The sequence below is a fragment of the Rhinoraja longicauda genome, chromosome 26 (assembly GCF_053455715.1).
Source record: "Rhinoraja longicauda isolate Sanriku21f chromosome 26, sRhiLon1.1, whole genome shotgun sequence".
Lineage (NCBI taxonomy): Eukaryota > Metazoa > Chordata > Chondrichthyes > Rajiformes > Arhynchobatidae > Rhinoraja > Rhinoraja longicauda.
The window spans coordinates 9,586,301-9,613,740 of NC_135978.1; the positions used below are offsets into that span (position 1 = coordinate 9,586,301).

The window sequence follows — 27,440 nt, forward strand, 5'->3', positions numbered from 1 at the left end:
CTATTCCTATAACTTATGAGCACGAGATACAGTGGAAAACTTTATTTTGCGTGCTATCCAGGCAAATCATGACATACATGAGTGCATTGGGTAGTGCAAAAGAGAAAATAAATAGTGCACAATATGGTGTTACAGCTGTAGAGGAAGTGCGATTTAAAAAAAATGCAAAGGTAGCAATGAAGTAGATAGGAAGACCAGAAATTCAATTACAGTTCCGTTTAAGTGTCTGATAACCGCGAAGAAGAAGCTATTCTTGAATTTGGCGGTTTCAAGCTTTTGTACCCTCTACCTGACCAAAACTGAAAACCACACTCCAAATGCGGCCTCACCAATGTGGAGTGTTGTGTTCAGTTTTGAACTCACTCTGCTGTAAGTTCATAGGTTCAGATAGGAGCAGAATTAGTCCATTCAGCCCATCAAATCTATTCTGTCATTCAATCATGGCTGTTCAATATTTCCCTCTCAATCCCCATTCTCCTGCCTTCTCCCCATAACTCCTGACATCCCAGAGGAAGGATGTTGTGAAGCTGAAAAGAGTGCAGGGAGTGTAGAAAAGACACAAGGATGTTGCCAGGTGTTGAGGACCTATAGTGAGGGAGAGGGAGAGGCTAAAGGTGTCCAGCAATACTCATGCTAGCTGAACCGTTCTCGTTTTGAGGATACTGCTGGGGCCTCCATCTAGGCCAGTCACCTTCCACGGGTTCACACTGAGGAAGGCCGGTGTGATGTCAGCAATGTTGACCATAGAGTCACAGAGTGATGCAGTGTGGAAACAGGCCCTTCGGTCCAACTTGCCCACATCGGTCAACATGTCCCAACTCCACTACCCCTACCTGCCTGCACTTGGTCCATATCCCTCCAAACTTGTCCTATCCACGTGCCTGCCTAAAACTTGGACATGTACATGGTTCCACCCGCGGCTGTCAGGATGGTTGATGTAATTCCACTGACCCTCTGTTCAAAATGAGCAGAGAAGGGCAGTCACGGTGGCGCAGCGGTAGAGTTGCTGCCTTACAGCGAATGCAGCACCGGAGACCCGGGTTCGATCCCGACTACGGGTGCTGTCTGTACGTTCTCCCCTTGACCCGCGTGGGTTTTCTCCGAGATCTTTGGTTTCCCCCCACACTCCAAAGACCTACAGGTTTGTAGGTTAATTGGCTTGGTAAATGTAAAAAATTGTCCCTAGTGGGTGTAGGATAATGTTAATGTGCGGGGATCGCTGGTCAGGGCGGACCCGGTGGGCCGAAGGGCCTGTTTCCGCGCAATATCTCTAAACTAAAGGCGCTGAGCTCATTGAGGTGAGGATGCGTTGTTCCCAGCGATTCTGCCTGTCTTTCCTTTGCAGTGCATCGCAGCATGCATGCTTTGCCACAATCAACAGATGTCTGTGCGGAGAGTGTGACACGCTGGGCTTGGTCTGGAATTGTCCCTTGGCACCCCCTGTTGGCTTTGCAAAGGTCAAACATGTGGAGCAAAGCCTTTGGCACCGTGGTATTCTTGCTTGGAATTTACATCCCCGGCCAGCCGTGTCATTAGTCAAGCTATTCCAGTACAACTCAAACACTCAGAGCCATCTAACAAATTGGAAATTCAGAGACAAAATAAGATTTATGGATGTACTGGCCAAAAGGAGAATTGGAGAGGGCCCACTAAAACATGAATATATTGAATGAGCATTGATATATAGAGCATTATATTTTAATACATTCCTCCAATAAATAATGTACAACAGGTGATGTCAAATTACCTACTCAATTTTCCCACCAAGAACTGAATAAAACCAATGAGATGTAGGCCTTTTGTCTTAAGTACACATTTTATATTGTAGTCGCACTATGGCAAACTAAGGCAAGGCATCGGGTAGATGCACAGAGTCTCTTGCCCAGAGTGGGGGAATCGAGGACCAGAGGACATAGGTTTAAGGTGAAGGGGAAAAACTTTAATGGGAATCCGAGGGGTAACTTTTTCACACAAAGGGTGGTGGGTGTATGGAACGAGCTGCCAGAGGAGATAGTTGAGGCAAGGACTATCCCAACGTTTAAGAAACAATTGGACAGGTATATGGACAGGGCATATTTGGAGGGATATGTGCCAAATGCAGGCAGGTGGGACTAGTGTAGCTGGGACATGTTGGACGGTGTGGGCAAGTTGGGCCGGAGGGCCTGTTTCAACCCTGTATGACACTAAAAGTGCAGAGATCATTCAAATAGCCATGAGCATGGGCCTCAGTATGCCTCTAAGCATTCATACGACCACAATATATATTTAAATAGTCTATGCACTGCATGTCATTTACCCAATTTCCTCAGTGTAAATCTCCCTTTTAAAAATATTTTTAAAAAAGATTTTTAAAAGACTGGAATGAGTGCAGAGAAGGTTAAAGAGACTTTTGGATAGATGTGGATATGGAGGGATATGGATTATGTGCAGGTTGATATGAGATGGTCTTGGCATCATATTCCGCACAGTCATTTTGGGCAAAGACCCTGTTCTTGTGCTGTACTGTTCTATGTTCGATATTGTCACCAGGACTTGATGGCGTGAGCTGCAAGAAGAGATTGGGCAGGCTAGGACTTTATTCTTTGGTGCACAGGAGGGTAAGTGGTGATCTTATAAATGTGTCTAAAATCACAAGGGAGGTTAATAGGGTGAATGCACAGGATACAGTCTTTTACCCAGGGTAGGGGAATTAAGAACCAGAGGACAAAGGTTTAAGGTGAGAGGTGAAACATTTTAAAATAACCTGTATCTCTGTCCACAGAAAGTTCTGTGGACAGGTACATGGATAGCGAAGAGTTAGATGGGCCAAATGTGGGCAAATGGAACTAGCTTAGTTGAGGGTCTAAAGAAGGATCTCGGCCCGAAATGTCACCCATTCCAGAGATGCTGCTTGACCCGCTGAGTTACTCCAGCATTTTGTGTCTATCTTTAGCTTAGATGAAGCATCTTGGTTGGCATGGATGAGTTGGGCTGAAGGACCTGTTTCCGCGCTGCATGACTCTGACCCTATTTCAATGGTGCTATTTATGCATTTCGACATGTTTTTGTGTTGCCATCACGTGCCAATCTAACGAAACTGTGAAAAGAGCTCGAGAAATCTCTTGAGAACATTTCTTTTTTTCTTTTTATATAATGGGTTGTGCCGAGCTTTGAGAGGAGAGTATTTTTACAGTGACATCAATCACATTGTTGCTCCTGTGCTGATTCTACTGCCTTCAGAGACAGGATATTGAGGAATGGTGCCCCAGAATAGTGCCATAGAGGCAGTTTCCAACTGTTTTATCTTGTTCCCGGGGGATGCAGGTTCCAGTGTAGGTCATGCAATTGCCTCATCTTTCTGACAGATCTTCTAGGTTCTGCTGAATTGTATTGTAGCTTTGACCTGGGGGCTTTGTGGAATTTGCTCCAGTGCTCCATCTTGTGCCTGAGGGAGTCTGAGTGCAACAAATGGCTGGCTGTGCTCATTGTGAAAAGCTTCCTTGCAGCAACATGTGCTCAAGAGAGCAAATAGCATTTAGCAGAAAAAAATATGCACGCAGGAACTGCAGATGATGGTTTACACCGAAGACATTACATTAATCATGTATTGTCTTTCCGCCGGCACGCAACAAAAGCTTTTCACTTTACCTCGTTACACGTGGCAAAAAACAAAACTGGACCAATCGACATAGAAACATAGAAACATAGAAAATAGGTGCAGGAGTAGGCCATTCGGCCCTTCGAGCCTGCACTGCCATTCAATATGATCATGGCTGATCATCCAGCTCAGTAACCTGTACCTGCCTTCTCTCCATACCCCCTGATCCCTTTAGCCACAAGGGCCACATCTAACTCCCTCTTAAATATAGCAAATGAACTGGCCTCAACTACCTTCTGTGGCAGAGAATTCCACAGACTCACCACTCTCTGTGTGAAGAAATGTTTTCTCATCTCGGTCCTAAAAGACTTCCCCCTTATCCTTAAGCTGTGACCCCTGGTTCTGGACTTCCCCAACATCGGGAATAATCTTCCCGCATCTAGCCTCTCCAACCCCTTAAGAATTTTATATGTTTCTATAAGATCCCCCCTCAGTCTTCTAAATTCCAGTTAGTATAAACCTAGTCTATCCAGTCTTTCTTCATATGAAAGTCCTGCCATCCCAGGGATCAATCTGGTGAACCTTCTCTGTACTCCCTCTAAGGCGAGAATGTCTTTCCTCAGATTAGGAGACCAAAACTGTACACAATACTCCAGGTGCGGTCTCACCAAGGCCCTGTACAACTGCAGCAGAACCCCCCTGCTCCTATACTCAAATCCTCTTGCTATGAATGCTAACATAAAATGCTGGAGTAACTCAGTGGGTCAGGCAGTATCTCGGGAGAAAAGGAATAGGTGACTCTCCGGGTCGAGACCCTTCTTCAACCCTTCATCGGTCTCGACCCAAAATGTCACTTATTCCTTTTCTCCAGAGATGCTGCCTGACCCGCTGAGTTACTCCAGCTTTTTATGTCTATCTTCAGCAGAAAAAATGATAAGGATTGATAGACTGTCGGCAACCTTTCGTCAGATTGGGAAAGGTTAGAAGTTGAATGCTGGTAAGAACATCTGTAATAAAGAGAGACTAAGAGCGACTGAATGGCATGTTGGGTAATTATCTAATGGGACATATTTTTTTAAAAGTTTGTTTTCTGATATAGTACTTTCACATAATTTCATCTCTATATTCTAATTTATTCTCCGATCTCTGTAAACATTTTTTGGGGAAAAGGTTTAAAATGAGAGCTTTGTACTTCCTGCTTTGCTATCATGAGAATTATTCAGTGCGACGTTCAGGGTGCTTTTCCATTCTTCTTTCCCCACTTACGTTTGCCCTAGTTAATCTTCACACCAGGCTCTGGTCCTCCTGACCTGCACAGCCCAGCTGGCAGGAATATTTACAGATATCTTTAAGCTCTCCCTTGTCCATTCTGAGTTTCCCCAAATCTTTGAAAAGACTACCATCGAACCCTTACCAAAGACAAGCAAGGTAGCATGTCTCTGTGGCTGTTGTGGCTCTGACATGAAGTGCTTTGAGACGCTGGTCACAGTGCACGTCAACTCCAGCCTCCCAGACAGCCTTGATCCACTGCCATTTGCCTACCATCACAATAGGTCCACAGCAGATGCCATCTCCTTGGACCTACACTCATCGCTGGAACATCTAGTTAACAAGAACATCTGCAACAGACTTTTATCGAATATAGCCCCACCTTCAACACAGAATTCAAACCAAACTCATCTTCAAACTCATCTGGATGTAGGAGTCACCACCCTCTTCAGCCTCTGCATCCTTAACTCCCTGACCCATAGGCACAATCAGTGAGGATTGCTGACGAATCATCCTCCACTATAATTCTCAACACAGGTGCCCCGCGAGGATGCATTCACAGCCCCTTCACTATACTTCCTGTATACTCGCAACTGTGCAGTCAAATTCTGCACTTGTAAATGTGTCGATGACCCCACTGCTGTGGGCCGGACGTCAACCAATGACAGGATGGGGTCCTGGAAGGAGACAGAGAGCTAAGTAACACGTTGCCAAGGCAACCACCTCTCCCTCAATGTCAGCAAGATGAAGGAGCTAGTTATTGACCTCAGGAAACATGGTGGTGTGCAGGCCCCGATCCGCATCAATGGTGCTGAAGTAGAGATGGCCAAGAGCTTCGAGTTCTTGGCCATAAATATCACCAATAACTATTCCTGGACCAACCACAAGCTCCAGCCAGGGAAGAACACCAATGCCTCTATTTCCTCTGAAATGTTCTGCCTAAGACCGTAAGAGATTACAAAGAGTTGTGGATGTAGCCCGGCCTATTACACATGTCACACATTTCAGCCTCCCCCCGTCCATCTATGATTCATGTTGCATTAGGAATGCGGCCAGCATAATCAATGACCATTTTCACCCCGACCATTCCACCATCTCCCCTCTCTCATCAGGCAGAAGATATAAAGCACCTTCCCTGCTGTTATCAGACAACTGAATGGTATTTCCTTGAACTGGGCTGTGGTCCCGATCTTTCCACCCATCTCACTACTCCCCTTGGAACTTTTCTCTGCAACTGTAACTCTATAATGCTCTCACACTATGTTCTATGCACTGGTATTCTTCTCTTTGCACTACCTCTTGTACTTTGTAAGATTTGATGGTACTCATGTATGGTATGATTTGATGTGATTGGACAACATGCAGACAAAGACATGACAACATGTTTTTCACTGTATCTGTACACGTGACAATAATAAGCCATCACTGATACCAGTTTAGGGTATTGGTAGTGTGCCAAGGTACAGTGCAAGGACTTCATTTGAGACTCCTCCACACTCACCACATTCAAAACATCACTGAAGTCTCACCTGTTCAGTACTGCCTTCAACCACTGAAGGTCACCTCACCTTCTGTCTCCTTTCTCTGTTCGTTTACTTATTTATCTATTTATTCACTTCCCTATGTTCTCTAAATCCCTGTAAAGCGTCTTTGGGTGTATGAAAAGCGCAAAATAAATGTAATGCATTATTATTATTATTATTACATGTCGTGAACATCACTGCCCTAATGTGCCACATGGGACAATGCCAGCAGTCCACCCTCCATTCCATCACCTTTTGCTTCATCTCCACCATGAACCTCCAGCTTGATGCAGCGGTCGAAGGACTGATCGGAACGGGGAAGTCCACACCATGGAAACCACCAGTCCTTCCCGAACAGATTTCTTGAACATTAAGCAGAGGGAAAAATGTGGGTCATAGAAACATAGAAAACAGGTGTAGGAGTAGGCCGTTCGACCCTTCGATCCAGCACCGCCATTCAATATGATCATGGCTGACCATCCTAACTCAGTGCCCAGTTCCTGCTTTCTCCCCATATCCCTTGATTCCGATAGCCCTAAGAGCTAAATCTAACTCTCTCTTGAAAACATCCATTGAATTGGCCTCCACTGCCTTCTGTGGCAGAGAATTCCACAGATTCACAACTCTCTGGGTGAAAATGTTTTTCCTCATCTCAGTCCTAAATTTCCTACCCCTTATTCTGTCCAGAAGTACCTTTAAGCTTTGAAACATCTCACCAGTTGCAGTTGAGTTCTGTTTAGAGATACTGAGCGGAAACAGGCCCTTTGACCCACCGAGTCTGCGCCGGCCAGCGATCCCCACACACTAACACTATCCTACACACACTCGGGACAATTTACGTTTCCACCCAGCCAATTAGCCTACAAACCTGTACGTCTTTGGAGTGACTCTCTCTCCCGCCTTCAACCTCACCACTGCTATTCCCCTGTGCCACCCTTCATATCCCCTGGGCAAGTTATATAACAAAGGCAAAATTGTGACCTTTCTCTCAACAATGTTCGTCTTGCAGTTCTATTTCAATCCAGTAATTTAACAATTATGACTCATCCCTTGCATTGATTGATAATGGATTTGCATTCAGGTTAAACGTCAGCAAACCCTGGTGTTGGATTAACCACAAGAAAAGCGAAGAATGTGAATCAGCTCAATTGAGTAACGATGTCCTTCAGAGCTTGCAAATTGGAATATTACATTTTAGATAACAAGGTTCTGCAGTAAAGATTATGAGGAAGATTGCAATTTATGAAATGCAAATTTCCCTGCTTGTGTGTGCGACACCCTACAGAGACTCGGTATGCTTGCCGATGTGTTATGCCATCAGAGTATCGAGGTGCCTAATTTATACTTTTTCTTCTCCTCAGGTGCAAAGAATTAAGCTACCCCAAGAACCTGCAGCAGATCTCCCTTATTTTCATCTTCGTGAATGAAGCCATGTCGGTCATTCTACGCTCTGTGCACAGTGCAGTAAACCACACACCAGCCCATCTATTGAAAGAAATTATCCTCGTAGATGACAACAGTGATGACGGTACGGTAATCGGCAAAACATGCAGTGACCAACTGCATTCACTGCAAGCCTGACATTGTTTGTGCTTTTGAAGTTCACAAGTGATAGGAGCAGAATTATGCCATTCGGCCCATCAGGTCTACTCCGCCATTCAATCATGGCTGATCTATATACCCCTCCCTCCTCACCCCATCCATTCTCCTGCCTTCTCCCCATAACCCCTGACACCCGCACTGGTGGCGCAGCGGTAGAGTTGCTGCCTTACAGCGAATGCAGCGCCGGAGACTCAGGTTCGATCCTGACTACGTGCGCCGTCTGTACGGAGTTTGTACGTTCTCCCCACGACCTGCGTGGGTTTTCTCCGAGAACTTCGGTTTCCTCCCACACTCCAAAGGCGTAAAGGTTTGTAGGTTAATTGACTGGGTAAATATAACAATTGTCCCTAGTGTGTGTAGGATAGTGTTAATGTGCGGGGATCGCTGGGCGGCGCGGACTCGGTGGGCCGAAGGGCCTGTTTCCGCGCTGTATCTCTAAATCTAAAAAATCTAAAATCTAATCAAGAATCTGCAGTAACTACCTCTGCCTTAAAACTATCCACAGCCTTCTGTGGCAGTGAATTCCACAGATTTACCACCCTCTGACTAAAGAAATTCCTCCTCATCTCCTTCCTCAAGGAACGGCCTGAATTCTGAGTGTATGGCCTCTGGTCCTAGCCTCTCCCACTAGTGGAAACATCCTCTCCACATCCACTCTATCCAGGCCTTTCACTGTTCGGTAAGTTTCAATGAGGTCTCCCCTCATCCTTCTAACCTCCAGAGAGTACAGGCCCAGTGGCGACAAACGCGCTTTTGTGTAAGCTGGTTATGAGGTAAGAAGGCTCCAAGTGGGCGGCACAGTGGCACAGCGTTAGAGCTGCTGCCTTACCGTGCCAGAGACCCAGGTTCGATTCTGGCTAGGGGTGCTGTCTGTACGGAGTTTGCACGTTCTCCCCGTGACCACGTGGGTTTCCTCTGGAGGCTCTAGTTTTCTCCAATGCTCCAAAGACGTGCAGGTTTGTAGGTTAATTGGATTTTGTAAATTGTCCCTAGTTTGTCGGACAGAGCTAATGTACCGGTGATCGTTGGTTGGCATGGACTTGGTGGATCGAAGGGCCTGTTTCCACGCTGTATCTCTTGGGATTCTGGCGTCTTGGTTTGCATGAAATTTCAGCTAATTTCTCCTTCAACAGCATGGCTCAATAAAAGTAAGGTGGCAGTGGGGGATAATGCATGAAGTTAACGATAGAGATAAAGTGAGAGATGGGGGAATGATGGTATATGTTTGTTATATTGTGCAATATAATGTCTCACAGCCTGGAATGGTTCACATAGGGAATTAGATATGCACTTAACTAGAATTTGGAAGGAAGACTAAGTGTGCCAGTTCTAGGTAGGAAAGGTAGAAAGGAAAACCCCTGTGAATGTCATCTCTAGTGATATAAAGGATATAAAGTGCTGGAGTAACTCAATGGGTCAGGCAGCACAGAAACATGGAAAATAGGTGCAGAGGGATAGGCCATTCGGCCCGTCCAGCCAGCACCGCCATTCAACATGATCATGGCTGATCATCCAAAATCAGTACCCCGTTTCTTTTTTTTTCCCCATATCCCTTGATTCCGTTTGCCCCAAGAGCCATATCCAACTCTCCTTTGAATACTTCTCTGGAGATCATGGTAACGTTGCAGGTTGGAACACTTTTTGAGACTGAGGAATCTGAAGGAGGGTCCCAACCTGGAACGTTACTCTCCATGTTCTCCAGAGATGCTGCCGGACCCGCTGAGTTACTCCAGCACTTTGTGTCCTTTTTTGTAAACTTGCACATGCAATTCCTTGTTTCGACATTTTATAGACAATAGACAATAGGTGCAGGAATAGGCCATTCGGCCCTTCGAGCCAGCAGCACCATTCAATGTGATCATGGCTGATTATTCTCAATCAGTACCCCATTCCTGCCTTCTCCCCATACCCCCTGACTCCGCTATCCTTAAGAGCTCTATCTAGCTCTCTCTTGAATGCATTCAGAGACTTGGCCTCCACTGCCTTCTGAGGCAGAGAATCACCTCCAGTGATATTGTCTGTACTGTTCATTGGAGTTAATCAAGAGTGCAAGCGCCTCCCTTCAAAACCCATGGCTGACTGCGCTGCCAGGCTTCAAAGGTTGCTGCCCGTGAGCTCTGCCTCACCTATCCCACTTTTGACCCTAACGTCCTTCTTATTCTTTCGTGTGAATGTTGTTGGCAAGGTCCACATCTCTTGCCCGTCCTCTATTGCTTATTGAAGTGTACTGGTTTGCAGGGCCACGTCTGAATTAAAGTCAACAAGACTTGGTGGGTCCAGAGTCACATACAGATAAATCAGCATGGAAGACCTCCTTCCTTGAAGGGAATTAGTGAAACGATGAGTTTTTGCAGCGATCCAGTAGATTCTTTAAAAGTCCACGTGCATTTAATTAACCGATTATGAGTGCCCATCTGCCACGATGAGATTCGAGTTTGAGGTCTGATGTCAGTCTGCTACCTACATACTGTATATTGTCTACGACCTTCACACCAGACACGGATTCTGGGAACCTACTGATTCCCGAGTCAGCACCTTTGCGACACACATTACCTATTGCACCAACTGGAAAGGCAAGTAGGTCTACCTCCAAGTAGTTAATTGTCCTTCTTCTCCCACCACTCCTCACTGTTAGCCCAAAGGAATCGGGCACCATTTCAACAGCATCGTGCGTCAATTGAACAACGGTGTGGATTATAAATGCTGGGAGAGTGTGGACTACAAACCACGAATTAAAATTTTACAGGGTTGCACTGAAATCTGAAGTCTGCACAATGCTTCTACACGCACAGTAATTGCTCTTGTGTTTCTTGTTGATCTCCCGTTTCTATTGATTTTACATGTGAATTGCAGCTGCATTTACGACATTCAGATAATGCTCACTTGCGAAGGAAATTTTCTGGTCAGGGAGAGCAATTTTCTGATGCAGTAAAAGCAAAACCATAGTGAAAATGTGGATATTTAAAACGATCCTTTTCTAATTGGTGGCCATTGTTTCAAGCTATCGTTTCTTGTTTCCCATTGCACCGAACAGAAGACCTGAAGGCACCGCTGGAGGAGTACGTGCACAAGCGATACCCCGGCCTGGTGAAGGTGGTGCGCAACCAGAAACGTGAAGGCTTGATCCGAGCTCGGGTGCAGGGATGGAGGGCCGCGACAGCACCTATCACAGGGTTCTTCGATGCCCATGTGGAGTTTAATGTAGGCTGGTAGGTGGGCAGCAAACAGCACTGTATTGTCAATGAAACGCCACCACTCTTGTTATCGTGGGAACCATACGCTCCTTTAAAAATTGCCAACCTAAGTTAAGGGGTTTTCCCAAAGGGTCTCGACCCGAAACGTCACCCATTCCCTCTCTCTAGAGATTGCTGCCTGTCCCACTGAGTTACTCCAGCTTTTTGTGTCTATCTTTCTCAACTCTTAACCGATTTCTGATTAATAAAATGTGCCAAGGGCTCTTCATAGTTTGTTCTGTTAGCACCGTTATAACCAAGAAATTATTATGTGCGACAGATGTCAAGAGATCTACACTTCATGATGTTCATAATTGGAATCACATTTTGCAATATGTGGAGATCGAAATAACTAATTTTGAATCATTGGTCAGGGAAATCATTGGCAGAGTTTATTTAGCATGTATTTGTGTTGGACTGCGGAACTGGCAGGGGTGCACTTTAGTTTGGTGTAAATTCTGGTGGCTCACCATGCAATTACCAACATTTCCCAGCAGGTCCCAGCCCTGCGATTCCACAAACGATATATCTGCGTTCACTTAATAAAGAATGCAAGGCACTTCACCAGAGCATTGGCAACTAGAGTATTTGCAACTAGAGTATTTGCAAAGAGAAGGGTTTAGAGTAGCATCCGAGACTGCAAGAGAATTGGAAGAGATAGGAAGCCTCAGAAGTTGAATTTCAATGCTGAAAGCACGGTGACTAGTCCTAAGGTGTAGACTTTAAACTTTAAAGATACGGCATGGAAACAGCCCTCTCCTACACACTAGGGTCAACTTACAATCTTTACCAAAGCCAATTAACCCTACAAACCTGTATGTTTTTGGAGTGTGGAAGGAAACCGGAGCACCCGGAGAAAACCCACGCAGGTCACAGGGAGAACGTACAAACTCCGTACAGACAGCGCCCGCGGTCAGGATCGAACCCGGGTCTCTGGCAGCAACTCTGCCGCTGTACCGCTGTGCTGTGCTGCCCACTATCAGAAATAATCTGCTTTTTCAAAAAAAGAAAAGGCAGGAGTGGGAGGAGAAGGATGAACGGGATAGGGAAGTACACTTGAGTCCAAAATGTGGATGAAAGCGGCTCAGATGTGTTCCAGTAGAGAAAGGAAAAGGTGAGGCCAGGGGAGGGACTGGAACACAATGCTGACATTTTTAATTTGCATCCGGTCCGTGAGTTCAAAGGCGAGAAATGAGAAGGTTTCTGTGAAGGGAAATACGTGGCCTATAAAGTTTTGGAGGACTCCACTTTTACAGGGTGGAAAGTAAGGCAGTCAGGAATAAAATAGTTAGACCACAAGACGCAAAAATCAGGCCATTCGGCTCATCGAGTCTACGCCGCTATTCAATCATGGCTGATCTATTTCTCTCTCTCAATCCCGTTCTCCTGCCTTCTCCCCATAACGTTTGACACCCTTACTCATCAAGAAAGTTAGGTCCTATGAAGGTAATCAAGTTAGGCCCAACGGCAGCCAAAACATGGGTAAGGGGTCCAGAAGAGCAAAGGTGAAGTGAAGGCAGAGTAAGGTGATATTAAAGGGGCGGTGGGTCGTTGTCATGGTGATGGAGAGGATATGGAGTTAAAAATTCCACTTTTAATGCAAAGGTTGCCAACATCACAACCTTGGACAGAGGTGAGGGGAAGAGATTGGCATCGGACAAAAGGAAAAAATATCTGTTCATCAAATACAGGATATCAGAAGAACAGTGGGACAAGAAAGAGTCCGGGGAGGTTGGGAAAGGTGGTGTAAAAAGGAACCGCAGATGCTGGTTTACAGTGAAGTGCTGGAGTAATTCAGCGGGTCAGGCAGCATCTCTGGGGAAAATGGGTGGGTCAAATCCACCCATTCTTTTTTCTGCCGAGGTGCTGCCTGACCCGCTGAATGACTCCAGCACTTTGTGTCTCTCACCAGGAAAGGTGGTGTTGAGTCAGTGATGAAAGCATACATGTGGAAGTTGAGATCTTATTTTTGCTTGACGTCGTTGAAGGAGAGGAGTGGAAATCAGCAACCACAGAGAACTAAGAATAAACCATGGCGGTCACAAGGAAGTGCAGATACGAGTTTTTATTTTAAAACATAAAATGCTGGAGTAACTCAGAGGGTCAGGCAGCATTTCTGGAGATCATGGATAGGTGACGTCATGGGTTTGGACCCTTCTTCAGACTGCATGTGACCATAATTGTGTGTGTCCTTTTCTCGTGAACGTGCCAATTTCTGAATCGGTTCAGATTTGAGTTTCTCAGCGGACTGGAAATAGCTGAACTTCTTTGCAGGACTTTCAGTTTGTTAGTCATTCCTAAAGAAATGCATCGACTTGAGTCAACACTATTATTTACGTAAAGGGGGAAAGTACATATTGGTCAAACAAAATTTTTAAAATATATTACGTCTTTTGCAACTTGATTGTGAGGGAAAGCATTTTACTATGATTGATACACTCTGCAGCTTAAGAGCAATTAGGGAGGGATGCTTTTCAGAACCCTCGTCTAAATTGGTCAATTTTGCTTTTCAGTCGACAAGAAAATCTGGCAACCATGAAGTGATAATTGGTGCTTTTCAAAGTATCCAGTTGGTGGATGCTTTGAGATTCCATTTTCACAGAACCTCAGTTGCTTCCTGTTTGCAAATTGAAATTCCCTTTATTTCCTCAAAGCCATTTAACAGGATCAGTGCAGATGTGGTGTGCTGAGAGCTATTTGTTAAGATCTGTTGGCTGTGACACTTCCTGGCATTAAATTAATTCCAACCTGAGCAAAAGGCGATATGAATTATCTGGCACATTGTGCTGTCTGGAACATTGCAGTGAACACTTTCACCTTTCCACAAATGCCACAGCAGCAAACTTTTCTCCTTTTCCTGAAGCATAGACATAAAACGTAAGCATGTAACATAGAAACATATAAACATAGAAAATAGGTGCAGGAGCAGGCCATTCGGCCCTTTGAGGCAGTACCGGCATTCAATATGATCATGGCTGATCATCCAAAATCAGTACCCCGTTCCTGCTTTTTCCCCACATCCCTTGATTCCATTAGGCCTAAGAGCTAAATCTAACTCATTCTTGAAAACATCCAGTGAATTGGCCTCCACTGCCTTCTGTGGCAGAGAATTCCACAGATTCACAACTCTCTGTGGAAAGTTTTTCCTCATCTCAGTCCTAAATGGTCTAACCTTATTGTTAAACCGGGACCTCTGGTTCTGGACTCCTCCAGCATCGGGAACATTTTCCCTGCAATTCAGTAACGTCATCTGAAAAAAATGTTTGGAAATCTTCACAACTTAGTTTCACAACAATTAGTTTGCTCAAATAAAAAAATGGCGGCACGGTAGTGCAGCGGTAGAGTTGCTGCTTTACAGCGAATGCAACGCTGGAGACTCAGGTTCGATCCTGATTACGGGTGCTGCACTGTAAGGAGTTTGTACGTTCTCCCCGTGACCTGCGTGGGTTTTCTCCGAGATCTTCGGTTTCCTCCCACACTCCAAAGACGTACAGGTATGTAGGTTAATTGGCTGGGTAAATGTGAAAATTGTCCCTAGTGGGTGTAGGATAGTGTTAATGTACGGGGATCGCTGGGCGGCACGGACTTGGAGGGCCGAAAAGGCCTGTTTCCGGCTGTATATATATGATGATATGATGATGATAAAAGGCAGTTTGCAAATGGTATTTATCCAAAGGCATATGCAAACTAGAAATAAATGTTGAATAAATAATGACTCTAAACAGAGGGTGGTGAATTCTGTGGAATTCTTTGCCACAGAGCAGTCTCATTATCTCATTCTTCTATAACCCTACAATATATTCGATCTAACACGTCCACCAACTTCCCTTTGGTTCTTGTGACACTTACCTACACTAGAGAACAACGTACAGCAGCCAATTAATCTACCAGCAACTTTTTGAGTACTTCTTCATTTTTTTTGGTTATTATTTGGCCAAGTCAAGCGAAGTGTGTTCTTCAGAAAAGCCCATGTGCAGAACATAAACTCCAGATTTAGAATTAAACTTGTGGTTCTATTGCAACTAATGAGTCTTTATACAAGACTGAAGCTTTATGGCAGGGAGTGAGAGAAATGTTCACCAGAATCTTGTGAGGCAAGTGCAAGCATTTTAACATGACCAAGTCTAAGCAAACACAACTGTTAATCTGTTGAGACACGTGCATATCATACAGACTTTCAGTGCAAAACTCGCACACACCACATACACACACACACACACACACACACACACACAAACGTACACACACACACACACACACACTCTCTCAGTTGAAATATTCTGTATAATGAGGGAAAAACAGAAAAAGAATCAGTAAAATTTAACCCTGTGCCTTTTGCTCTGCGCACACACACACACATACAGACAGACACACACACACACACACACACACACACACACACACACACACACACACACACACATACAGACACACACACACACACACACACACACATACAGACAGACACACACACACACACACACACAGCCACACACACACACACACACACACACACACACATACAGACACACACACACGCGCACACACACACACACACATGCAGACAGACAGACACACACACACACACACAGAGACAGACACACACACACAGCCACACACACACACACACACACACACACACACACACACACACACACACACACAGCCACACACACACACACACACACACACACAGCCACACACACACACACACACACACACACACACACACACACACACACACACACACACACACACACACACACACACACACAGTTGGAAGATTATATTCTATACAATAAGGGGAAAACAAAAACAAGCTTTTTGTATTCTGTCAAATTTATCCCTGTAGCTTTGTTCTACACACACACGTGCGCACGCATGCACACACATGAACACACACATGTACACTCTCAGTTGAAAGATTATATTCTAAATGATGAGAGGAAAAAAAACTTTTCAGTCAAATTTATCCCTTGTAGCTTTTGCTTTGTTGTTCAAATTGCCTTGATGAAAGCCTTATTTAAAATGGTAAACCCAAGGATAGGATGTGTAATTATATCACTAGGATGGAGATTGAGATAAATTGTTTAGGTGTCAAGTTAGCCAGAGGTTTTGTTTTAAAAAAATGTGTAAATTATAGAAAGACGTCCCGGAATGATGGAATAAGAAACAAAAGCAGCAAATACTGGAAGCACAGCAGCAGTGAAAAAATACTGTATCACAGCGGTATGTGGAGAGAATATCCTAATGAGATGGTGTAGTCGGCAGGAGTTAGAAACCAAAGAGTGGTGATCACTTTGCTAGGGTTATGTTGCAGGCCTCTTGCTTGTCAGCAGAAATTGAAGGAAGAAAGATGTAAGCCATTGCAGGAAGGCTTTAAAGTAATATGGTTCGAGGAGTGAGCGATTTTAACATTACCAATGGTGACTGGGATTGTCTTTGTGCAAGGCACTTAGGCGGGGCAGAATTTGTAATGCGTGTTGAAAATTGTTTATTGACACAATGTTTAGATAGGGTTACCAGAGAAGGGGCTATTTATGTTATTGGAATTCTCTGCCACAGAAGGCAGTGAAGGCTAATTCACTGGATGTTTTCAAGAGAGAGTTAGATTTAACTCTTAGGGCTATAAGAAGATAACTGCAGATGCTGGTACAAATCGAAGGTATTTATTCACAAAATGCTGGAGTAACTCAGCAGGTCAGGCAGCATCTCGGGAGAGAAGGAATGGGTGACGTTTCGGGTCGAGACCCTTCTTCAGATTCTAACGGAATCAAGGGATTTGGGGAAAAAGTAGAAATGGGGTACTGATTTTGGATGATTAGCCATGATCATATTGAATGGCGGTGTTGGTTCGAAGGGCTGAATGGCCTATTCCTGCACCGATTTTCTATGTTTCTGTGTTATGTTATGTAATATTATGTTATAAAATGAAATAGGACATTTGTTGGTGCGGGAACACGTGGGAAACAGAGACAGTCATTCTTAACGTTTCAAGGGAGTAATGAAAAGGAGTAAGTTTGGTCCTTTAAGTTAAGATGTGAAATTGGGGGAAAGGTGATTTTGACAGAGCAAGGGCAGTGGAGGCCAATTCTCTGAATACATTCAAGAGAGAGCTAGATAGAGCTCTTAAGGATAGCGGAGTCAGGGGGTATGGGGAGAAAGCAGGAACGGGGTACTGATTGAGAATGATCAGCCATGATCACATTGAATAGCGGTGCTGGCTCGAAGGGCCGAATGGCCTACTCCTGCACCTATTGTCTATTGTCTATTGTCTATAGTCCTGGTGACTGGGAACAGGTGCTTGCAGGTAAAATGAAATCTAACAAATGAGAAGCTTTTCGAAGAGAATAAAAATGTTCAGCCCAGCACTCCCCAGTCAAGTTGAAAGGCAAGGTTGGGAAACTCTGGAAGATAAAGGTTTGATCAGAAGGTTAAGGCACAGGGGATCCAAAACAAACTGGCTAATTGAATTCAAAATTGGCCATGACGATAGTAGTCGGTGGGTACCAATGGAAGGGCTTTTAGGGGTAGGATATATATCGGACATATAGGATATATAGGTCAATGGTTCACAAGTTCACAAGTTATCGGAGTAGAATTAGGCCATTCAGCCCAATGAGGCAAGTCACAAATATTTCACTAGTTAATGGAGTAAAGTGCCGTTTAGGGCCAGTGGTAAGGACAAGCAGAGGGAGGAAGAGCTCGTTTCAGTAACATTACAGAATTCATAAGTTACAGGAGCAGAATGAGGCCATTCGGCCCATCAAATATACTCCGCCATTCAGTCATGGCTGATGTATTTTTCCTTCTCAACCCCATTCTCTTGCCTTCACCCCATAACCCCGGCACCCGTATTAATCAAGAATCTGTTAATCTCCATCTTAAAAATATCTATTGACTTGGCTTCCACAGCCTTCTGTGGCAATGAATTCCACAGATTCACCATTCTCTGACTAAAGATGTTCCTCCTCACCTCCTTTCTAAAAGAGCGCCCTTTAATTCTGAGGCTATGACCTCTGGTCCAAGACTCTCCCACCAGTGGAAACATCCTTTCCACATCCACTCTGTCTATGCCTTTCATTATTCTGACAAGATGGTGGGGTGGTGAAGTTGGATGTTAGAATTAGGAAGAGCAAAGCGTATTAAAGGGTATTAAACCAAAGCTGATTAAGATAAGCAGTTTTTTGCTTTATTTCTCTTGGATCGTTGGCTAAGAAATCTTTACAGCTATGGAAATAGAATTCAATACCTGGATAAATTAAACAGATAGAGAGAGTTGCTGAACGGGAAAGAATAATTTGGCATTAAAAAAGGAAATGAGACAGGTTTAGATGCAATAGTGACATTTGAGATCAGAGCAAGTCGGGAAGATTAGAATGACAACTGATGAAAAACGTGATTGAAACAGGCTGGAGATTCACAAATGACTAATGCAATTCCGTAGGTGAAAATTTATTACATGAATGCACACATTATCTGTGTGATGTTATTTTTTGTTACATTTACCTCACAAATTATTTCATGGGTTATCCGCAAATGAAACCTGTCAGTTTGTAGTATACTGCGTATAACTGACAAGCATTCGGTGCTTTTATGTTTGCTTCTAGATTTAGTTCACCATTTAACTGTGGTTTGCTGGTGTAATATAATGTAGGAAAAAACAGAGGCAAAATAATTTCCACTTTGTATGCTCAGCATTGAAATTAACTTGTTGGTGTCCCCATCATCGTTTGACTTTAAAATATTTCACTTCAGTGCGAGCAGACCTCCGGTGGCCTGGCTGAGATTGAGCCGCTGATTTTCCAAGGCCAGTAGCGATAACAAGTGTGGTATTACCAGCTAGACTAGAGTAAGGATTAGTGCTGGGGAAGGAGGGTTGAGCAAGGCTGAGCCAAGACCAAGGCCCTGGGAACACCAAGAAATGCAAGTGTGTGCACTTGTGAACAACACAGATGGTTGTGACATTCACCAGTCGGGAGGGGTGTTCTGAGCTTCAGCAGAACTAAAGATAGATTTTCAACGTAACAGTGCGGGAAAGGGAATCGGGCAGTGGTGGGAGAGCCGTGACAGGCTCAGACCACTTTCAAACAGTTAGAGCATAGAACAGTACAGTGCAGGAACAGGCCCTTCGGCCCACAGCGCCCATGCTGAATGTGATGCCAATTTAAACTATTCTCCTCTGCCTGCATGTGATCCATAATCACTCCATGTCACCTTCATGCCTGCCTACTGGCAGTGTGTTCCAGGCACCCACCATTTTCCCTGTAAAAAGCTTGTTCTGCACAACTTGTGCTTGTCAATTATACGCAGTATACTACAAACTTTGCCCTTCTCAGCTTAAAGCATTGTCCTCTAGTCCTTGACATCTCCACCCTGGGATAAAAGGTCAGACTTCAGTCATCCACACACTTGCTAGTTACTGACTCCACTGTATTGCATTAAATCATTCAATAACATCTTTTCCTTTTTCTTAAAAGAGAGGAAGATCTATGTTTTAGGCCCATAGGGATGACCTAATTTGATATTCCTGAAAACATCTATGTAGATTGTAATGATATGCTTGATTGACTGGATGCATCACCAGGGGTTCAGTATCATGAGAGGGTAGAGCCAGTTATACCTATACTGCATTGCCTAATGATAGCCCACATTTCTTGCAGTGGAGTTGCATTGTGCCTGTAGTATATGCTGACTGTTATTGAACAAGTGTATAGAAGTTGGGAGATCATGTTGCAGTTGTATAAAACGTTGGTGAGACCGCATTTAGAAGATTGTGCTCATTTCTGGGCACCATGTTATAGAAAATATGTCAAGCTGGAAAGGGTACAATGTAGGGACATAGGGATTGGCTGAGAGATCGAACCCTCGGATTGGCTAACGATGCCACGAGGTGGGCCAGCGCGGGAGAGACAAGTCAGTCTAGTGTAGTACTCCGTCCGGTAAGGACGTATTCGTTGGTTGTCGATAGTTGTGAGTTGTGAGTTTGTTACGGGGTTTTTGCCCATGCAAATAAACTTCGTCTTCAATACTCACCCGCTTCTGGACTCGCCACAACAATAGACAATAGGCAATAGGTGCAGGACTAGGCCATTCGGCCCTTCGAGCCAGCACCACCATTCAATGTGATCATGGCTGATCATTCTCAATCAGTACCCCGTTCCTGCCTTCTCCCCATACCCCCTGACTCTGCTATCCTTAAGAGCTCTATCTAGCTCTCTCTTGAATGCATTCAGAGAACTGGCCTCCACTGCCTTCCGAGGAGAAGATTTACGAGGATGTTGCCAGGACTAGAGGTGCTGAGCTCTAGGGATAGGTTGAGTAGGCTGGGACTCTATTCGCTAGAGCGCAGGAGGATGAGGGGTGATCTTGTAGAGGTGTGTAAAATCATGAGAGGAATAGACCGGGTAGATGCACAGAGTCTCGTGCCCAGAGCAGGGGGATCGAGGACCAGAGGACATACTGTAGGTTTAAAGTGAAGGGGAAAAGATTTAATAGAAATCGGAGGGGTAATTTTTTCACACAAAGGGTGGTGGGTGTATGGAACAAGCTGCCAGAGGAGGTAGTTGAGGCTGGGACTATCTCAACGTTTTAGAAGCAGTTAGACAGGTACATGGATAGGACAGGTTTGGAGGGATATGGACCAAACACAGATAGGTGGGACTAGTGTAACTGGGACATGTTGGCCGGTGTGGGCAATTTGGGCCGAAGGGCCTGTTTCCACACTGTATCACTCTATGCCTCTATGACGCTTAAGTGAATCTGATTGTGATAAGATTGAAGAATGGCACTTCATGGGTCAGAGTAAGTTCTAGGTCCTTGGACGTTACACTCGAGCCTTTGTGGAGAAGGGACGAAGGAGGAGAAGAATGCTTTACCCGCTAAGGATTTCCAGTGAGAATTATAAATTGTAGCAGAGAGTCAAGGAAGTTAATGACAGGAGCCAAGAGCAAAGTACTGGGCACAGTGCCATAGATAGTTCAATGATCTCACAGGCATGGTCAAGGTTAGTGAATGCATCCTCAAGTACTATTGCCAACTAACTGAATCAGTATCATCAGCTCCTGCTTGAGTCACCACCTGAATCATTCATCTCCAAGTATTGATCAATCAGAACTCAAACGTAATATTAATGAGCATTGTCCCGCCATCATACGCTAAACACCACTGCAAACCTTGCAGCACATCTCACAGTTTCCACATACTGCCAGCGATAAAATATTACAGCCAGATTGCCCAGATCTCTTTGTATACGCAATGTTTGGGGCATCTGCCAAAAATGTCAAGGAGCACCGTGGACCCTGGCACTAAGTTGGCAGAAGGCTTTGCACAGAGGTTAGAACCCGCCCCTTCCACTCTAGATTGGAGGCCAACGCCTGAATTGCTTTCCATTTCCCAAGGTCCTGTGAAACACTCTCGGCACGGTGGTGCAGCACTAGCGTTGCTGCCTCACAACTCCAGAGACCCGGGTTCGATCCTGGCTACAGGTGCTTGTCTGTATGGAGATTGTACATTTTCCCCGTGACCTGCGCAGGTTTTCTCTGGGATCTCCGGTTTCCTCCCATCCCCCAAAGACATACAGGTCCTGCTGAGCCGGATGGTCACATCGCACAGTGAACCGGCACAGATCTACTTGCACTTTATTCTGTTTTAAAACTGTTGTAATTTGTTTCATTGGGTTGTTTAAATTAATACTGACTAGCTAATTAATTTATTGCATCGTATGGGAGGCGCATTCCCAATCTCGTTGTACCCCTGTACAATGACAATAAAGATATATTGTATTGTATTGTATTGTTTGAAGGCTAATTAGCTTGATATAATTGTAAATTGTCCCTAGTGTGTGTAGGATGGTGTTAGTAAACGGGGATCGCTAGTCGGCGCAGACTCGGCAGACCAAAAGGCCTGTTCAAATAAACTCTCCTCAAAAAGTCAACAGTCTTCCACTGTCTTGCCACAGTCACTGGGTGCCACTAGATAGAAACACTTGGGCAGTCAATGGGATTTGGAAAATGAATGTTTGGTTGACTTTTGTATACAACATGCCATGACGTTAAAAAGGCCACAAAGTGCTGGAGTAACACAGCAGGTCGGGCAGCATCTCTGGAGAACACGGATCAGTGATGTTTCAGGTCGAGACCCTTAAGATGTTAGCGGCAAATTAATTTGCAACCTTTTATTTTGTGGTGCCATTTCTATTTTCAACATGTCCTTGAGGAAACCGTGATGGTCAGTGAGAATATGAGGCAAAGCCTTTCACTGTACCTCGGTACACGTGGCAATAAACTAAACTGATAAACTGGTAGCAATGTGTGGGGCTGTTGGTGAACTGGGAATTAGGGATGAAATTATTGCACTGAGTGTGTTTTTAACAGGCACCTTAGGCGGAAAGGGGTTCTGAGAGTTAATCCTCTATGTCCTTCACCTCAACTACCCGCTGTTCAATTGCTGGCCAAGACTGTGCCCTCCTAATGTTATAGCAGATGGCAGCACTTTTAAAATGTCTCCGTTTATGTACACCAGAGCAGTCCCAGCAGTCAGTGTGTTATTTTAGTGTGCCAGCAGTCTGTGTTATTGGAATTTGTGTTGCAACATGACTTTGGTTGCTTGCATCGGTGTGCATACATACGCATATCCTCAGCCACTGGTTTGTGTGACAGCTCAATTGCAGTTGGCACACTGGGCTAATGCAGAAGGGTGGCATCTTGACAGCTTCCAGGCTGTGACTTATGGCTGTCGACCAGCCGAATGTTGGGAGGCTGTAATCCATTATCATTCTCGCAAAAGGACCAGAGCTGACAAGATGACACGTGGAACAGCAGATGCTGGAATCTGGTGCAGAAAGCAAACTGCTGGAGGAACTCCGTGAATCGGCAAAAGTGCCGTTACCTCAAAGCAATGGCACTAAGTTACATGGTGCCGTCTGCCACATCCTCCCTTTGCCAACGCATTTCTGAGACAAGATGACATGTTATTAGCTGTGGGTAGACGCAAAATGCTGGAGTAATTCAGCGGGTCAGGCAGCATCTCGGGAGAGAAGGAATGGGTGACGTTTCGGGTCGAGACCCTTCTTCAGGCTGATGTCAGGGGAGGGGAGGGGAGGGGGCGGGAAAAGCCAGTAGTTGAGTTCTTTCCCACAGAAGGTTGAGGAGGCAAAGTCAGTGGATATAATTAAGGCAGAGATAGAGAGATTCTTGACTAGTACAAGATTAGTGTCTGAGGTTATTGGGAGAAGGCAGAAGAATGGGGTTTAGGAAGGAGAGATAGATCAGCCATGATTGAATGGTGGAGTGGACTTGATGGGCCGAATGGCCTAATTCTACTCTTGTATGTGATCTTATAGAAGGTATAGGTACCTGATTGAAATTTGTTGAAGCCAATTACCATCAGATACATCTTTCCCTTCCCTTCCATGCTAGTATTTATTAGTTCTGTGATTTATTGGTTCATCTGTGATTTATTAGTTCACTTTTTAATCACTGCTAAACACTCCCCATCTCCTGGCACTTTTCCCATCAAACTGTGGAGATGCAAAACCCGTCTTTATGCCCCTTCGCGTCCCATTGTTCTCTGACCCCCCAAAAGAGCTATTTCGGGGGGATTTATTCACAAAATGCTGGTGTAACTCAGCAGGTCAGGCAGCATCTCGGGAGAGAAGGAATGGGTGACGTTTCGGGTCGAGACCCTTCTTCAGACTGATGTCAGGATGGCGGGACAAAGGAAAGATATAGGTGGAGACAGGAAGACAGTGGGAGAACTGGGAAGTGGAGGGGAAGAGAGGGACAGAGGAACTATCTAAAGTTGGAGGAGTCGATGTTCATACCACTGGGCTGCAAACTGCCCAGGCGAAATATAAGGTGCAGTTCCTCCAATTTCCGGTGGGCCTCACTATGGCACTGGAGGAGGCCCATGACAGAAAGGTCAGACTGGGAATGGGAGGGGGAAGTTGAAGTGCTCGGCCACTGGGAGATCAGTTTGGTCAATGCGGACCGAGCGCAGGTGTTCAGCGAAGCGATCGCCGAGCCTGCGCTTGGTTTCGCCGATTGCGGACCGAGCGCAGGTGTTCAGCGAAGCGATCGCCGAGCCTGCTTTGCGGACCGAGCGCTATTTCGGGGGGAGCAGAGATTCACATCATGTGGAGCCATGGAGTTATACAGCATTGAAATGGGCTCTGTGCCCCAACTTGTCAATGCTGAACAAGATGCCGTCCTGAGTTTGCCCCATTCGCCTACATTTGGCCCATATCCCTCTAACCCTTTCCTATTCATGTGACTGTCCACTTAAAAAAAAAATAGTTTACCTGCTCTTTGCTGCTTGTTCCACTCCCTTCTGTGTGAAACATCTGTCTCCTCTGGTCCTCTTTAAATCTTTTCCTTCCCGCCTTAAACCTATCCCTCCAGTTTTACACATTTCCGCTCTAGGAAGAAGGACCTTATCTGTGGCCCTCATGATCTTATAAATTTCCATCGGTTTGCCCTTCATCTTCCTTTGCTCCAAGGAAATCAATCACAGCCTATCCTGTCTCTTCTGTAACTCAAGACCCCCAGTCCTGGCACCATCCTTGTGAATCGTTTTGGCATTCTCTCAATATACCTTCAGCACTCTGAAAGCCTAGCTGTGTTGCCATCTTCAGGGAAACGATGTACTTATACCCCTGGGTCTCTCTGTTCTACCACACTCCCTAGAGCCCCACCATATATTGTGGATGTCCTGGCCCGATTTAACTTCCTAAAATGCATTACTTCCCACGTATCGGAGTTAAATTGTGCCTTCCATTCTTTTGCCCACATTGCCAGTTGATCTAGATCCTGTTGTATTCTAGGCCAATCTTCACTGTCCACTGTACCACAAATTTAAGCATCATTTGCAAACTTACTAATCATGCCACCTACGTTCTCATGTAAACCTCTCTTTCTCCCTCGTACAACCTAGCGGATTGAATTCACGGTTCACAATATGAGGCCCTCTACGTTGGAGAAACCAATTGGCAATTAGATGTTCACTTTACAAACATCTCTGTTCACTTTATTAGAACGACCTTCAGCTTCTAATGGCCTGTCACATTAATTATCCATCTCATTCCAACTGAGGAATCTCAATGAAGATTACCCCATGTTCTGGGACTCTTGGGATTCAATCTTGAATTTCAAATATTCAGCACTTCCTATTTGTGTCAGAACAGGCCTGTTCTCATGTAAGGACATTCATTTACAATGTGTTTTGTAAATCCACTTACATAATGTTGTCAAGCTGGAAAGGGTGCAGAGAAGATTTACGAGGATGTTGGTAGGTTTCGAGGGCCTGAGTTTGTAGGGGAGAGGTTGAGCAGGCTGGGACTCTATTCCTTGGAGCACAGGAGGATGAAGAATGATCTTATAGAGGTGCACAAAATCATGAGAGGAACTGAGCAGGTAAACACAGTCTTTTGCCAAGAGTAGGGGAATCAAGAACCCGAGAACATAGGTTTAAAATGAGGGGGGGAAAGATTTAATAGGAATCTGAGGGGCAACTTTTTCACAGAAAGGGTGGTGATGTATGGAACAAGCTGCCGGAGGAGGTAGTTGAGGCGGGGACTAGTGCGACTTTTCAGAATCATTCTTAAGGTACACGGAGGGGACAGGTTCAGAGGGTTATGGGCCAAATGCAGGCAGGTGGGACTAGTGTAGAAGGGGCATGTTGGTCGGTGTGGGCAAATTGGGTGAAGGGCCTGTTTCCATGCTGTATGACTCTATGACTAATATCAATTCAGATATTTTTCTCTCCATTGATGCTGCCTGATTTGCTCCATAATTCCTGCATTCTCTTTGAGTGTCAAGCAGCTGCTGTGTTTTGCACCTCACAATTCCAACAGTTTTGTTTGTTTCTTTCCCCTGAACAAGTCACCACTCCATTCTCACCCTCCCCTCTACTTCACTGCAACCTCCAGTAAGCTTATTTTCTCACTTTTCCAGTTCTGATCAAAGTTTAATGGTTTGAAATATTAACTGACTCTCTCTCTCCATCGATGCAAATTAACCTACTGGGGTTTTTTTTCTGGCACTTATTGGGGTTTTTTGTTTGTTTCGGCTTTCTCTATTCCCATTCTGAATTATACTGTTTGCTTAAGGTAATGATTATTCATGGCTATCTGGAAATGCAGTGAAGGCAGCTAAAGTCCTTTAGCAGCCACTATCAACTTCCCGTAGACATGGAACAAGCACTGAAAATACAGAAACAAGAACAAATTAGGCTTACGGTAATGGAAAGTAAGGATTGATCCCTTTTAAGGAGCATTATGGATAGAGTTAGGCATTCCTTCTGTTGGATGGTGATCTGCCGGCTCTGGGTGCTTTGATTGGGTGATCATTGTGCTTGCAATAAAGGCCTCGCCAATGTTTTATCTGGTGCAAATGTACACCAGTCTCGGGCTCAGATTTTTAGCATCTAAAAGTTGGGCACCAGCATTCTTGTCCTTGGCCCTCATTTTCTAGGGTGCACTTCCAAAACATGCCACGAATGCAGATGCTGTGGTATTTTGTGATTTATTTGCTAGTGGGGACTGGATACCACCGGTAGTGCCAGCATTCGTTCCCTGTTGTTACCCATGGCAACCCATAGAGCTGCTGCCCCACGCCGCGTGCCACCCAGATTCATCCCTGAGCTGTGGTGTTGTATTCGCGGAGTTTGCCCGGCGACCACACGTTGTACCTGTGACCGCGGGGATTTCCTCCAGGTCCGTCAGTTTCCTCCTGCATCCCAAAGATAGAGCATAGAATATAGAGCAGTACAGCACAAGAATAGGCCATTCAGCCCACAATGACCGTACCGAACATGATGCCAAGACCATCTCTTATCTACCTGTACACAATCCATATCTCTCCATTCCCTGCGAATCCATATGCTTATCCAATAGCCCCTTAAATGGCACTATTGTATTTAATGCCACTATCACATTTAAAATGTGGGGGGGGGGGTTGCTTGGTTAAGTGGCCACTGCAATTACCCCTGGTGTAGGTAAGTGGTAGAAGGTGGGGGCATTTGACAGGGATGTTGGAGGGAAAGAAATAGCATTAGTGCGGGATTAGTGTAAACTAGACCAAGTGGACCCGTTGGGCCCAAACCTCTCCTGCCTCTCTGCCCCTCACCTCTCCCACCCCTCCCTCCCCTTCCCCCTTCCCCTCCACTCCATCCCCCTCAACACCCCTTATCCTCCCTCCTCCCCCTCCCTTCCTCCACCCCCTCCCTCCCTCCTTCCCC

At 45.1% G+C, this 27,440-nt stretch overlaps 1 protein-coding gene across 1 annotated transcript in view; it reads left to right on the top strand.

The window, feature by feature from the left end:
• The window catches only part of galnt17 (polypeptide N-acetylgalactosaminyltransferase 17), a 314,798-nt gene that overhangs the window by 78,405 nt on the left and 208,953 nt on the right, over positions 1-27,440 (top strand). The window contains exons 3-4 of the mRNA XM_078422462.1: positions 7,731-7,897; positions 11,006-11,180. Coding sequence (XP_078278588.1) covers positions 7,731-7,897; positions 11,006-11,180 — 342 coding nt within the window. The remainder of the gene's footprint in view (positions 1-7,730; positions 7,898-11,005; positions 11,181-27,440) is intronic.